Source organism: Colias philodice, chromosome 29, assembly GCF_061535455.1.
Source record: "Colias philodice isolate Cphi_HAF_F1 chromosome 29, ilColPhil1 Martin Lab GWU primary, whole genome shotgun sequence".
Lineage (NCBI taxonomy): Eukaryota > Metazoa > Arthropoda > Insecta > Lepidoptera > Pieridae > Colias > Colias philodice.
Window position 1 is genome coordinate 1442577 of NC_143114.1, and position 13717 is coordinate 1456293.

General features: G+C 37.1%; 2 protein-coding genes across 2 annotated transcripts; one reads left to right on the forward strand and one right to left on the reverse strand.

Annotated features, from left to right (window-relative positions):
- The first annotated feature begins 3725 nt into the window (after nucleotides 1-3725).
- On the forward strand, nucleotides 3726-6189 carry LOC149475738 (uncharacterized). The gene has a single exon (XM_089712613.1). It carries the CDS (start codon nucleotides 4225-4227, stop codon nucleotides 5611-5613), a length of 1389 nt encoding a protein of 462 aa, XP_089568739.1. The 5' UTR covers nucleotides 3726-4224; the 3' UTR covers nucleotides 5614-6189.
- A 942-nt stretch (nucleotides 6190-7131) lies between these two features.
- LOC149475739 (uncharacterized) lies at nucleotides 7132-9095 on the reverse strand. Its single transcript, XM_089712449.1, has 3 exons — nucleotides 8229-9095; nucleotides 7964-8142; nucleotides 7132-7884 (listed from the first exon to the last, which is right to left on the reverse strand). The coding sequence occupies exons 1-3, from the start codon at nucleotides 9093-9095 to the stop codon at nucleotides 7293-7295; spliced, it is 1638 nt and encodes a 545-aa protein (XP_089568575.1). The 3' UTR covers nucleotides 7132-7292.
- Between the last annotated feature and the right edge of the window lie 4622 nt (nucleotides 9096-13717).

Below are 13717 nucleotides of genomic sequence, written 5' to 3' on the forward strand. Positions count from 1 at the left end.
GCGAAATAAAAATTTTTTGCAGATTTTCGGCGGTATGGCGACCATTTGGAATCGTCCGAAAAGTATGGCATGGCGATTTTCGTAAATGGCTGCACGACGATAGTTACCTGTGCAAAAGTTAGCCTGGTACAAATGGTTGAATGATTGTTTTATTTAAATCAACACATTCGCGTCGGTATGGCGGGCTGTAAGTCACACCGGAAAAGTATGGCAAGACACTTTCGCCTACTACTTTTTTATGGGCTATCGGTAAATTCTAAAATTTTTGTGTTACAAATCGTTTGACTTTCGCTATTTTTCCGACGAGTTCGACAAACGCCCATGCGACTAAGACACCGGTACCAGCGTTCACACCATCATTTTTCTTTTTGTCATTGCGTACTCAGACCCCTGTAGAACCGCCATCCTTGTTACAAATGACTCGAAATTTTGTGTCAGTATCTCCCGGTCTATATTTGATTGGCATCGAGCTTAGATCATTAAGTAAATGATCTAAGGCATCGAGACAATCTTATAACAGAGATAAATCCTAGTGAACTACCGACCTACTGCGCATATTTTGATATTTATCCGTCCGAGGCCGCGGCGTCCCACTCTAGCTAAGTCACAATAATAAAATTATTTTTAGTTGTTAAGTGTATAAATCTGTCAATATAATTAAAATATGTCTATATAATAAATATGTCATGTCAATAAATTAAAAAAAACAAAACATCGATGAAAGTTTGAAAAGAACATACTAAAAATAAAGATTAATGAGGTTATTATTTATAACATAAATGGTCCATTGAAATGTTACATTTTTTAGGCCTAATCTTGCGTTTTTTAGAGGACGCAATTTTATTTTTTGGATGTGTAGGGGGGGTCAGTGTGAAGCTAAAACCAAGTTTGTGGGGTCGCCACCCTTGTCCCACGGCCGCCATCTTGAAAATAGTGGTTGAAATGCCGACACCTGGGAGATTTGCGGCGCGCAGGACCCAGTCGTATCCAATGTTCCACAGGAGAGGTCCAAGGACTGAACCCTGTGGAACACCGCTCGACACCCTCCTCTCGCTCCACCCTTCCTGAGTAGGATACGCCACAGCCCTGTCCGAAAGATATGATCGCAGTAGGCGCATCATATATTCCGGAACGCGGTGAAAGTGGAGAGCATCTAGAATCCTGTCCCACGGCAGGGTGTTGAAGGCATTGGCGATATCCAAGGACACCGCCAGAACAACCTCGCCGTTCTCAGTTGCGCTCTCCACAGTCGCCCTCACACGCGATATAGCATCGAGCGTAGACCTACCTCGGCGAAAGCCGAATTGATTGCTGCTGAGGTCTGGACCTATTCCCTCTAAATGGTTGACGAGGCGAGCTGCGAAAACGCGCTCAAAAAGCTTGCTCACCTCGTCAAGCAATACAATAGGCCTATAAGCAGTGGGTGAATTCTGCGGGCGCCCATCCTTCCTCAGCAGGACCAAATTCCCGGTCTTCCACCTGCGGGGAAATTGGCGCTGCCGAAGGCAGGCTTAAAATAGCCGCTCTACACGGGGTCCGAGAGCCTCCATCGCCAGCACCCAAGCCCGACCAGGGATTCCGTCAGGGCCAAGAGCGGTGTTCTTCTCCTTAAGTCGCCCCACCGCTGTCTCTACTTCATCTCGGGTGACATCTGGAACAGATGTACCTGCGGAGTCTTCCTGTTCATCAGACGTCGCCGCCGTTATCAGGGCATCTCTTCCCCTCTCTGGGAACAGGGTTACCACAATCTGTTCCAGTAAACGAGGCTCGAGGGACTGAGACAGGGGAGGGGCCCACGGGCGAAGCTTCTGCCTTACCCGCTTGTACGGCCGACCCCACGGTTCTCGGTTTAGGCCCTCAAGCATCTCGTCCCAGGCCCGGTCCTTGGCGCTGCCGATTGCCTCCTGCAGAGCGGTCACACACTCCCTATAAGCAGCGAATAATCCCGTTTCCTCTTCCTCATCGCGCCATCTCCGGCGCCGGTGTCTAGTGTACGCCCGCCTCGCAGCCACACAGGAAGTGCGCAGCTGGGCGATTTCGGCAGACCACCAGTACATCCGACGTCTGCGCGGAGTTGAGCGGGCTCTAGGCATAGACGCGTCGCAAACCTGCATCATGGCGTTTGCCAGCCATGCTGTCTCTTCTTCATCTGAGTCCCCCTGGGGCGTAGGTATCCACGACTGCACTATGTCGGCCTCGATCAGAAGATCCCTGTCGAGGCTCCGAAGCGCCCAGCGCGGACGCCACGCCACGCACACACGGAGACGAACTGGAGGCCATCGAGGGCGCAGAGACGCTGAAGCGAATATAGCGATGTTCCGACAGCGTCTCCACATCGGTAACGACCCTCCAATCCTCGATTCGCCGTGCAAGAGAGGGGCTGGCAAACGTGACGTCTACGATGGATCCACCTCTTTGCCTCACACAGGTTAGTTCAGACCCACGATTTAGAACCGACAGATCGGCCGCAACTGCCCAGTCCTGTAATACCGCTCCCCGAGAACATTTCAGCCCTGCTTTTAGACTACGACAAAAAGTTACGAACTATAGTTGTAGAGAATTTAATTTGCAATAAATAATGCTAACAATGTTTTTTTATCACATAAATAGTTTAAGAGTTATATCGTTAAAATCATATCAACCGCTCTTTTCAAGATGGCGGCCGTGGGACAAGGGTGGCGACCCCACAAACTTGGTGATAGCTTCACACTGACCCCCCCCTACACATCAAAAAAATAAAATTGCGTCCTCTAGAAAACGCGACCCCAAATGTACCTTTTCAATGGACTAAAAAGTACGAAATTGTTTTAATAAAATATTAATTGTCAAGACTGTTTGTCGCGACCGACTATTCTGTACCAAACAATTGACTATCCCAATATATAGTACCTAGTTAAAAATACGCTACAAAACCTCTAGAGGAGCCATATAAAATCTACACATAATTGTCTAATTTAGTTTATATTAATAATTATCGTAGTATGTAATGTAAAAGGCATCCACTCGGTATATCGTTGTAGTAAATTATGTGCAAACGGGACCAACTTACGGAGCCTAGTCGTTCAAAAGACGCAATTAATGCGAAACAATAGCGGCCTTTACACACAAACTCTATCGCGCATGAAACAGCAATCGTACGTGAAAGAGCGTGCGTATAAAGGGTGTAGGGCGCGGAAGGAAAGACCACATGCCGCGCTCATCAGTCGCGCGCGCAATCGCACTCACGATTGTACTGTGGTTTGCCTTTACACACAAATTCTTTCGCGCACGAATAAGATGGCGGACATAACGCACGTGGAGCAAGGAATTAGTATTGGAACTTATTACTTTATACCTACAGATCTTTCCCATGTCTCTGGAAAATTAAATCGGAGGAGTACAAAAACAAGAATTTAAAAGATCTATTACCGATTCATCCGCAAAACTCATCCGAATTATTTTAGTTCCCGATTCATCCGAAAAAATATTCCCGATTCATCCGAAATCCAAATTATAATTATATAATTACCAATTCATCCGAAAAAATATTCCCTTTTCATCCGGCATGAAAATATCCTTAAATAAGACAAGAATTTACTTACTACAAAAATAATATCTTCTAATATTCAAAATCTTTTATTTGTCGTCGGTCAGGTGACACGACCAACCTGTAAAAAAAAAAAATATATATATATATATATATATATATATATATATATATATATATATATATATATAGGTAGATACCATATTTTTATAATACCTTTTCCCTTCTTCCATTATATATTAACAAAAAAATGTTAATAAGTGTGCCTAACCAATTGTTCTTATTACGAGAATTTTGCAGTCGGCAACCGAACAAAAGGGCTACAGAGCGTCAGGTAGGTATTTAAAAATACGAGCTCTATATTGCATAAAAGGGGTTTTATGATGGGATAGATAACACTGGTGAGAGTTTTCGGAATGGATTAGTATTTGTTAAAATATTGTTATTTAAATGTAATTGTTAATTTTAAAAAGACAATGTAAAAAGTTTTTAACTTTGCTTTTGTCGGCATCATAACGCAAAACCACCCTTCTTTTTAAAAATTATGTCACATATTTTGCATAAATGAAAATTTAGTTGACTTTTCGCTCGCGATCAGGAAACATCTCTACTATCACTTACTGTAATCACTTTCTGAACATTTGACCCTTGCTCGTGATCGGATTTGTTGTTTTGCCTACGATTTGGATTAGTTTATCATGGATTCTACTTGTGAACCTAGTAGTTCCAGTCAGACTCAATTAGTTTTTGAGCAATCAGAACGAGGAGGACTTCTTTTATTGCGTGGTGGCTATCAGCATAACAAAAAACGCGAAAACAAAAACGGTACAACTGTTTGGTGTTGTGTGAAGTGGCAAACTCGGAAATGTCGTGGACGTGTAGTCACAAAAAACAATCTAGTTGTGAGTGATGATCCTCATACATGCCAACCAAATTTTGCTGCCAACATAATAAAGAAACAACTGAACCAATGCCGAAAATTAGCTGCAACGAAATCAGACCCAATACCAACGTTATTCAACAATGAGATGTCTTCGCTCGCTGATTTTGGCCTCGACCTAGTAGCAACAATACCGAAGTTTACATCAATAAAGAACAGTTTATACCATTCCAGAAATAAAGCACTGGGAGTGAAAAGAACCACATTTCAAACTGCTTCTGCCGTTGAAATCCCAGATGCATATAAAGACAAAATATTGCTGGCTGACTATACAGACCAAAGGAACAGAATCATAGTATTTGGAACACATAATGCGAAGCACTTACTAGCAACAGTTGAACATATTTTTGCAGATGGTACGTTTAAAATATGTCCTAAGCCCTTCTACCAACTTTACACAATCCATGGAGATTTGGGTAGTTCCGAAGAAACATCTAACGTTGTCCCGCTGGTATACGCGTTATTATTAAATAAGAAACAGGCTACTTATGAAATCCTTTTTCAAATAATAAAGTCGCAAGTGCCGGATTGGAATCCAAAAAAATTTCAATCTGATTACGAGGCAGCAGCTATGAACGCAATGCAAAAAATAATGCCTAATTGTAAAATTGTAGGTTGTTATTTTCATTTTAAAAGTGCTCTAAGAAAAAAAGCAAAAGAATTAAAATTAAATAAAAATCCCGTACATAAAGCTCACGTTGCAATCTGTGGCGCTTTATCACTTCTGCCACAACACTTAATCAGTGATGGTTATTTATATATAATGGAAGATTGTTCCAATAACGGGCAAATATTAGCTTTTAATGACTACTTTGTGAACGCCTGGATTGAATCTAGTTTTTTCGGAAAATGGTCATTCTACGGTGAAAGATTCAGGACCACAAATCATTTAGAAGGGTGGCATTCAAAGTTAAATAAAGGAATATCGAATGCAAAACCGTCATTTATTAAATTTTTAGATCTCCTATTGAAAAATATAAAAGAATTTGATCTCAAAATAAAACAATTTGAACAGGGTATTCCAATTTCATATAGAAACAAAAATGTCATAGATTTTGATAAACGTCTCGCTCATATAATTACGCAGCATCAAAACTGTGAAATTACCTTGGGTCATTGCTTAGAAAAAATTTGCAACTTAACGTAGTTATTAATATTAAAGTCTGAAATTTATACATCATAGGCTTTCGATTTATATGTATCAAACCTATACAGGAAGAATAATAGATAAGTCCTAAAGTTGATTTTTGTGTGTATTACTTAAAAAATATTATTATCCAAATCTGTATGTATCAAACCTATACAAAAAGGGTAATAGGCATTAAAGTTGATTTTGTAACACTTTATTACTAATGTAGTAATTTAAATATTGTATTTGTTACTGTTTACAGCTTAAAAAAGAATTAACAAATAGTTGTATATCCAGATTTATATGTATCAAACCTATACAGGAAGAATAATAGATAAGTCCTAAAGTTGATTTTTATGGTACTGTATTACTGGTGTTATATTATATGTTACATCTTACTATTTAAAGTTTTACAAAGAAATAATATATATTTACATAATTAAAATATTTGTTTTATTTGTCAACCCTCCATCACTTTTTTTATTAATAACTATCTTTAAAACTCTCGGATGAATCGGACATACCATTTACTCTTCGGATGAATGGGGAAAATATCATAGGTATTTCAATATTTAATCAAATTTATCCGGATGAATCGGGAATAGATCATTTAAAAGACCAAGCATATAATTATTTATTATAATTATTAATTATTTGTTATTTAACAGTATATTAAATAACTCATTATTCATACGCAAATAATTCTTGAAATCGTCTGGATAGTTTTCTCTTAATTCTTTAATCAAAGGAATGTGACAATATTGCTGTCTGTATTTTTTAACCCACACTGAACGTTTCTTTTTCTTTTTGAGTTCAATTAAACCAGCAAACATGATAACTTGCGCCACCTTTTCACCTTTTCGATATCTTGTCTCCGTTTTTTCACTTCTATCACTCGCGGTTGTCGATAAAACCGTGTGCATTTCACACACTCCAACACGCGCCTCTTTCACGCGGTCTATCACGGGCGATTAGTCTTTACACGGCCGCTCATTCCGCTAAGGAAAGCAAACACGAATAATCGTGCGCGAAAGAACAAGTCGCACCCTTATAATTACAATGACGTAAGTGCAAATACCATCAAATCGAGAAAAATGCATTTGAAACTTTTAATTTACATTTTACTCAATAACTCTTTTGTATACACAATATTTATAAAAAGTTAACATAATACTGGTACTTGGTTATTATTACTTTGATATTAGTTAAATATAATGCCTAAGTATTTTGTAGTTTTATTTTTAAATTATTTTCAAAATACAGGGCATCTACAGTTAAGTCATTGTACCACTGAAATATATGTAAAAGAATAAAAAATGTGACGAACAATGACGTAATGGTACAACATTTATCAAATTAAAAATAATTAGTTATCATTATTTCAATAATATGCCCAAAAAAGGAAAAGATATAATTAAAAGTTAGCTTGTAACTTGAAACTGGCAAATAGAAATTATTAACTTTTGAGTTATAAAGGAAAAATGGTAAATAGGTGCTACTTTTTTGAAGAAAGCAAATAAAACACAGGTTAAATTAATCAACGTTTATTAATACTATTAAGCATAATCAGTCTTCTAAAAATAATCAGTATTCATAATCAGTATTAAAAAATGTTATTTTGTCCTTTGAAAAATCACTTAACAATGAACTTATGACATTGTCTCATAAGAATTAAATAAAAATAGTAGAATACTAAACTATAGGTTCCTGTAATATTCTGCATAGTAATGAGGTACTATATTCTTTTCAATTAATTGTAATATATCTTGTTTCTTGCGTTCAGATATTGGTATTTTAGAATTATATGCCGGCTTAAGGTATATCTCATCAATCGATCTAGTTGGTCTGCTAGTGCGTAAATTTCTTTGTACTGTAATATTAGCTTTCAACATGTTTTCAGTTTTATAAGATAATTTATATTCAAAGGTATTCTTATTCTTTGTAAATTGGACCACTTTTAATTCGCTCAATTTAATTTGATCGCCATGAACATTTTTAGATAAATTTATGTTTAACTCCTCTGCTAATACTTTCAGGTCAAAAAAGCTGTCGTAATTCAATTCAAACACTTTAAACGGGTTCCCAGATTTTTTAGCTTTTCTTATGACATTAACATATTGATCTGGAACATAAATTGGACTTGATTTCCTCTCCTTTTTAATGCACTTTTCAATCAAAGAATGGGCGGTATCACCCTCGTTTTGCGTGTGACCGCGAATCAGAAATTTATGGGTTATAGATTTTATGTTTAATTTCGACACAGCAAAAAAATACATCGTAAGAATATACCTGAAAAGAAAGGAGTAATTTAGGAATGAGTACTTTTAAAATAATACTAAATAAGTAAGGCAGTTTCGGAGTCACTTACTTGTTTTTCTGCTGGCCACAGCAATTGTCAGAATAAAAAATAACGTCACAATTAGGATGCTTTGTAGCCAATTCTTCTAAATACTTATAAACGCAGGATCCGATTTCAATGGCACCCCTATGACCCATACCCTCATGCCAAAAATAACAAGTGGTATGTCCATTTTTTCCATCGGTCACCTAAAAAAAAATCGGTAATTAAAAGAGTCGAATCACTTAAAAATAAATTACTAAATATTAATTTATGCATAACAATAGAAATTTACCGTAAAGTTATAACAATTTAGTCGAGTTTTGTAAAAGAATGCGGAAGAATCTCCGACAGGACATGGCAATACCGCTTGCAAATCATAGGTGGCAACAAATAAATTTCCATTATTCATATCTCTTTGTTTTTCAAGACGGCTTAAACTTTTTTCTTCCAGGTGTGATTTATATTCGACCTCAAGTTGCGGTTTCACTTCCGTGGGTGCGTTTTTATAACCAACGCAAACGTCACACTGATCTTTCTTCGGTATAAAGAACCCAATATTAAACTGTGTATTGAATATGTATAGATATGCAGCGTATGGTGCAGTTGGTAAATTATTTTCCCTTCTTAAGACCTCATAGTTTCTGTGCATTTCTGATACCGATAAGCCGCCATCAACATATTCCCTGCTAGTGTTAGCTCTCAAATAATGGCTTTCAATTTTAGGTATCGATTGTATATGATCTATTATAGATTGTCTTACTTCTTCCGGCAGATTGGAATGATTCTTATGGTGTCCTCTTTTATCTTGTGGAGCAGCACCCAGGTCTTCATTTTTGGCCTGAATCACAGTGCGAAGTGTTCTTTCAGCAATGCCTAATGTATTTAACAGAAATTTTTTACATACTCTTTTTTCTATCCCATTTATAAGTAAATAATATGCTGTATTTGGGTTTCTAGGCTTTGCAGGTTGATTATTCTGGACATCAACCTTGATACGTCTGTATGCTACTTTAAGTGGTTTAATGCAGGAACTGAGATACGCTCTTTGCCGCTGTAAGTTACCTAATTCCCAATAACTGTTAAAAATAGCTTGTCTTTCTTCTTCAGAAAATTTATTGGCACAAACAAGTCTGCACTTAAATGAACATGGGGGCCCCATAGCTTTCCCGCTCATGTACTTGCCTGTTCTAGAAAGGTACTCTTTTCCGCTATTTTTAAGATGCTTTGCGCGTATTCTTTTCCAATTATTTGGATTTTTGGTACGCTTTTTTGCCTTTTTTGGTTCTGGTGACTTAGAAATCGTTGAGTCGTGAGTTGCAATAGATGCTTCAGGAGCAGACACATTGGTTTCATGTTCATCTTCCGAACTAGAAGAAGAAGAGGAAGAACTACTCGAACTACTGTCTTCGCTACTGCTATTGTCTCTGTTATTCGATGGCCTAAATTCAACTGGTTCCAGAAAAGTCACCTATCTCAGAACCAGATGAAATTAATGAATCCGTAACTTCTTGCATGTTAGAACCTGATTTTTTTGATACTGTTTGATTAACAGAGTCATTCTCCTCAGTACGACAATGGTCCTTAGCCAATCTTACTAATTTAGCCCCCCGTGACTCCATTATGTGTCAACCTAAAAAAAATAATTAATAATGTAATCTAGAAGAACAATGACCTAATTGTAATAAGCGTCATTGTTCATATAAAAGGTAGATTTTTTTTTTTTAATGACATAAGTTACATTTGAGTCAATGTTCCTCTTATAAAAGTAAAAAAAAATGGCTTAATTACCTTAGCGTCGATGTAGCACTGTGAAGCAACAAGCTCGTCCCGCTCCTCGCGAGTAACTAACCAATCAGTCGTTGTTGTTTTTAAGTCTCGCTCAATTTGACGTTGACGCTACTTCCATCTAGCGGCATTTATGGTAATTACAAAAGAGTCAATGTTCCTTACGATAGCAAAACACTTTTTATAGTGTTTGTTATACTTAAGTCATTTTAACGAAATTTTGCACTTGCGTCGTTGTAATTCTAAGGGTGCGAAGTGTCGCAGTTAAGACATACAAAGGTAATCGCGAGCGATTGAGCGTGCAGGCTTTCTCGCGCGTAATCCTGTACGATCCACAGAACGCGCGATAGAGTTTGCGTGTAAAGGCCGCTATTGAGTTTATAGATGATGAATCTTGTATCTTATTGCGAATGTCAAAACCACACGAATGAAGAAGTATGATAAATGTGAATATTTCCAATTCCTTATGTCATTGTAAATGAAATAACATACAGTTGGCATTAAATGGATGGAACTAGCCGTGGAATACTTAATGAAAAAGCTAGAAAACACGAGATCAAGGTATAAACAAATCCCACCAAAAACATAAATGTAAAAATTGGAGCCGAGTTAAATCGTTGACTTAATTTGCCAAAAAAAGAAATGAGATTAATTTTCAGAAACTTTTGGATGGAATGTTTTAAAAACGGTGCAAATATTTGTAGGAAAAAAATATATTGACATAGGCTACCTTTTATTGCGAAATATGTAGGTACCACGTGCGAAGCCGGGGCGGACCTCTAGTTTCTTATAAAACTAGATGAACGGGTGTTCTATTACAAATGAAATAATGCTTAATCTCTAATCCATACTAATATTATAAATGCGAAAGTAACTCTGTCTGTGTGTTACTCAATCACGCCTAAACTACTAAACCAATTTTCATGAAATTTGGTATGGAGATATTTTGATACCCGAGAAAGGACATAGGCTACTTTTTATCCCGGGAAAATGACGCAATCCCGGAAATCCCACGGGAACGGGAACTATGCTGGTTTTTCTTTGACTGCGCGGGCGAAGCCGCGGGCGGAAACCTAGTACGTTATAATACACAAATGTAAATAAATTTGATGACTACTCCATCGTGTTACGTGTTTCTAATTAAAAGTCCACCACTGTATATCAATGCCTTACAAAAATCACTGCTGAATCTAGCCTCAGCATTAATCAAATCAGTGCATACAGTGCAGATAATGCCTCAGTGAATTTCGGCATACATAATTCTTTGTATCAAAAGGTAAAACGGAAAACGCGCACGTTTTTAAAGCTAATTTATTACTGCCATATAATAAATAATTGCATAAAGTATGCCTTGAATGGTCTTGATGTCGACGTAGAAAGCATCATCATGAAAATTTATAGTAAATTTAGTTCGTCAGTTTTAAAAACGAAAAAGTTAAAGGAGTGTTTTCAATTTGCTCAAATCGAACAAAGAACTGCTAAGACATGTTCCTACAAGATGGTTGTCACTTTTGCCAGCTATAGATCGATTAGTGTATAGTTGGCCTGCTGTTTAATATTATTTTTTGGTTAAAGGACCAAATCACAGTCATACAGTGCTTTGGAATTTTATTTCAGAAGGTTGCTACGTTAATGAACTCAATGCTGAAGAAGAGTGTAAAAAAGAAGGTCTGAATGACTGTCACAGAGTACATTATTTTTATGGGCATAGAGTCGTCACTTAGAATGATGAAACTAGCGCCACCTATCGGTATACGACGACCGTGTAGCAAATTACTCAGGTGGTCACTTAACAATTCATAATACATATTATATTCCTCAAAGTAATTTCCAAAAGTCAAATCATTTTAAAAATGGAATAATAAGATGAATAATAAGATAGAGAGAATGGAATCACAGAGTACTTTTTTATATATGAAATAGAGGTCCAACTCGACGACCAAATTGAGTAAGTCAAGTAGCGCCCTCTGGACGCAGGTTTTGGCAACTATTCGTCAATATATACACACCTACCTACACATAGCGATGGTCACTGGGTCTAGGTTGCTTTTTGTTTCTTTATTTTATTTAATTACTAGCGGCCCGCCCCGGCTTCGCCCGTGGTACATATGAAAAATAGATGTTGGCCGATTCTCAGACTTACCCGATATGCACAGAAAATTTCATGAGAATCGGTCCACCCGTTTCGGAGGAGTATGCAGACTAACATTGTGACACGAGAATTTTATATATAAGATTATAGAATGTTTTTTCAATAAATAAAACACTGATAACCTTTAGTAAAATTTATTTTTTTCTTTTGAAGCATTTCATATATAATTTTTTCGCTTTCAACTTATATGAATCTGTATCATCATCACACTCTCTCCTATTTATTAATATTTTATTTATTTCTTTACAGTAATTATAAATGAAGAATCTGCAGGATATGTTAATTAAAAAATCTATTAATTTTTCTTTGTGTAATTCACATTTGATGAAGTCAAATTGGATGTGCATAAATATGACTGTTTTAATTAGCTCTTTCAAATATTTTTTTTCTAAACAAATTTTAATAATTGCGTAATTTATATCCTGCAGATTCGAGACATAATTTAGGAGAGAGTCACTGGGACTGCAAAGCCATTTTTTATTTGCATATTCTCTATATTTTAGATACTCATGTTCCTGATTGGACATCAAGTTTTTTTTACATTCACTACAACCCTTGAAGACTCTCTTCTTAGCGGTTTTAATAAAATATCCGCTAACATATTGTAGCCCCCCGACTATTCGGGGGTCACTTTTGTCTTCAAGGGGTGTAAATTCTATATCAGGAATTTCACTGAGCTCGCAATTTAATTGTTCTTTGCAGCCCCCGCTTGTGATGAGTACTTCATGCAAAGCGTGGCAATTATCAACCTCACAATTTGCCCCAGGGGCATGGACACTAGATAAGCTGTTTATTAATAAGCTGCTAAATGCTGCTTCAAACCCATCTGGAGTAGGGTTTACGTTGCGGCATCCTTGGCTCCTTATTGATCCGAAAAAGTTTTCTATTGGATCCTGATTCAGATGCCGCAACCAAACCGATGTTACTCCGTATTTCGCAGCAATTTTTTTTAGAAGCAGTTCAATACCTTCTAGTGTCCATACCCAGTTATTTAATGTGGGAACATACTCGACACTTGAGGATTTCGCGTTTACGAATTTCATATTTTTTAAAAATATTTTGGCCTCTGTCCAGGTTTTGTGATGTACAGAGTTAGGCGATTAACACACGGCACCGCGCACCGCGGCGGTTGGCAGTGAATCCCTACGAGGAACGGACCGTTCGACCGCGCGGTCGGGCGGTGTTTGTGTGTTTGGTATCAACGGATTTAATAGAAGCCAATGCAACTTGAGAACCGCTTCACCGCCAACCGCGGCTGGACGCGGCACCGTGTGTTAATCGCCTTAGGCGTCGCAGGTCCCAGAAGAGGTTTGCTATGCTTCTTCCTTTTTCCATAGCTTCCGTTCAGCGAGTCGAAAAGTTTATCAAAAAACAAGATGACGTCCGCGGTACTTTGCGCATCTTCGGAGATTATTCCTTTTTCTGCAAAAAAGGAATAAATTATTAATATTATTCCTCACACATTCTCTCAACGTAATCTAGTCCCAAAGTAAGTATTGCCTGCTTGTAATTTGGGTACTAGATAACTATACTCCATGGTTAGGTAGTTAACTAAAGGTAAACAATCTTGGTAGGACTTTTTACACAAATACGTATTAAACAAATAAACTACTGATTAAAATAATGGTTCAATTGAATAAGTAACTGTTATTATTTTTATTTAGATTTTAGCTGCACTTTATTTTTAAAATGAGTTTTTAAATAAAAAGTCATATCAAGATTGTTTATCTTTAGTTAGCTACTCAACCAAATGGAGTATAATAAACATATTTATATACCTTGAAAACATAATGTATTAAAGACCATTTACCTGCTAGGTAGCCCATATTTGATGCTACAGTTTG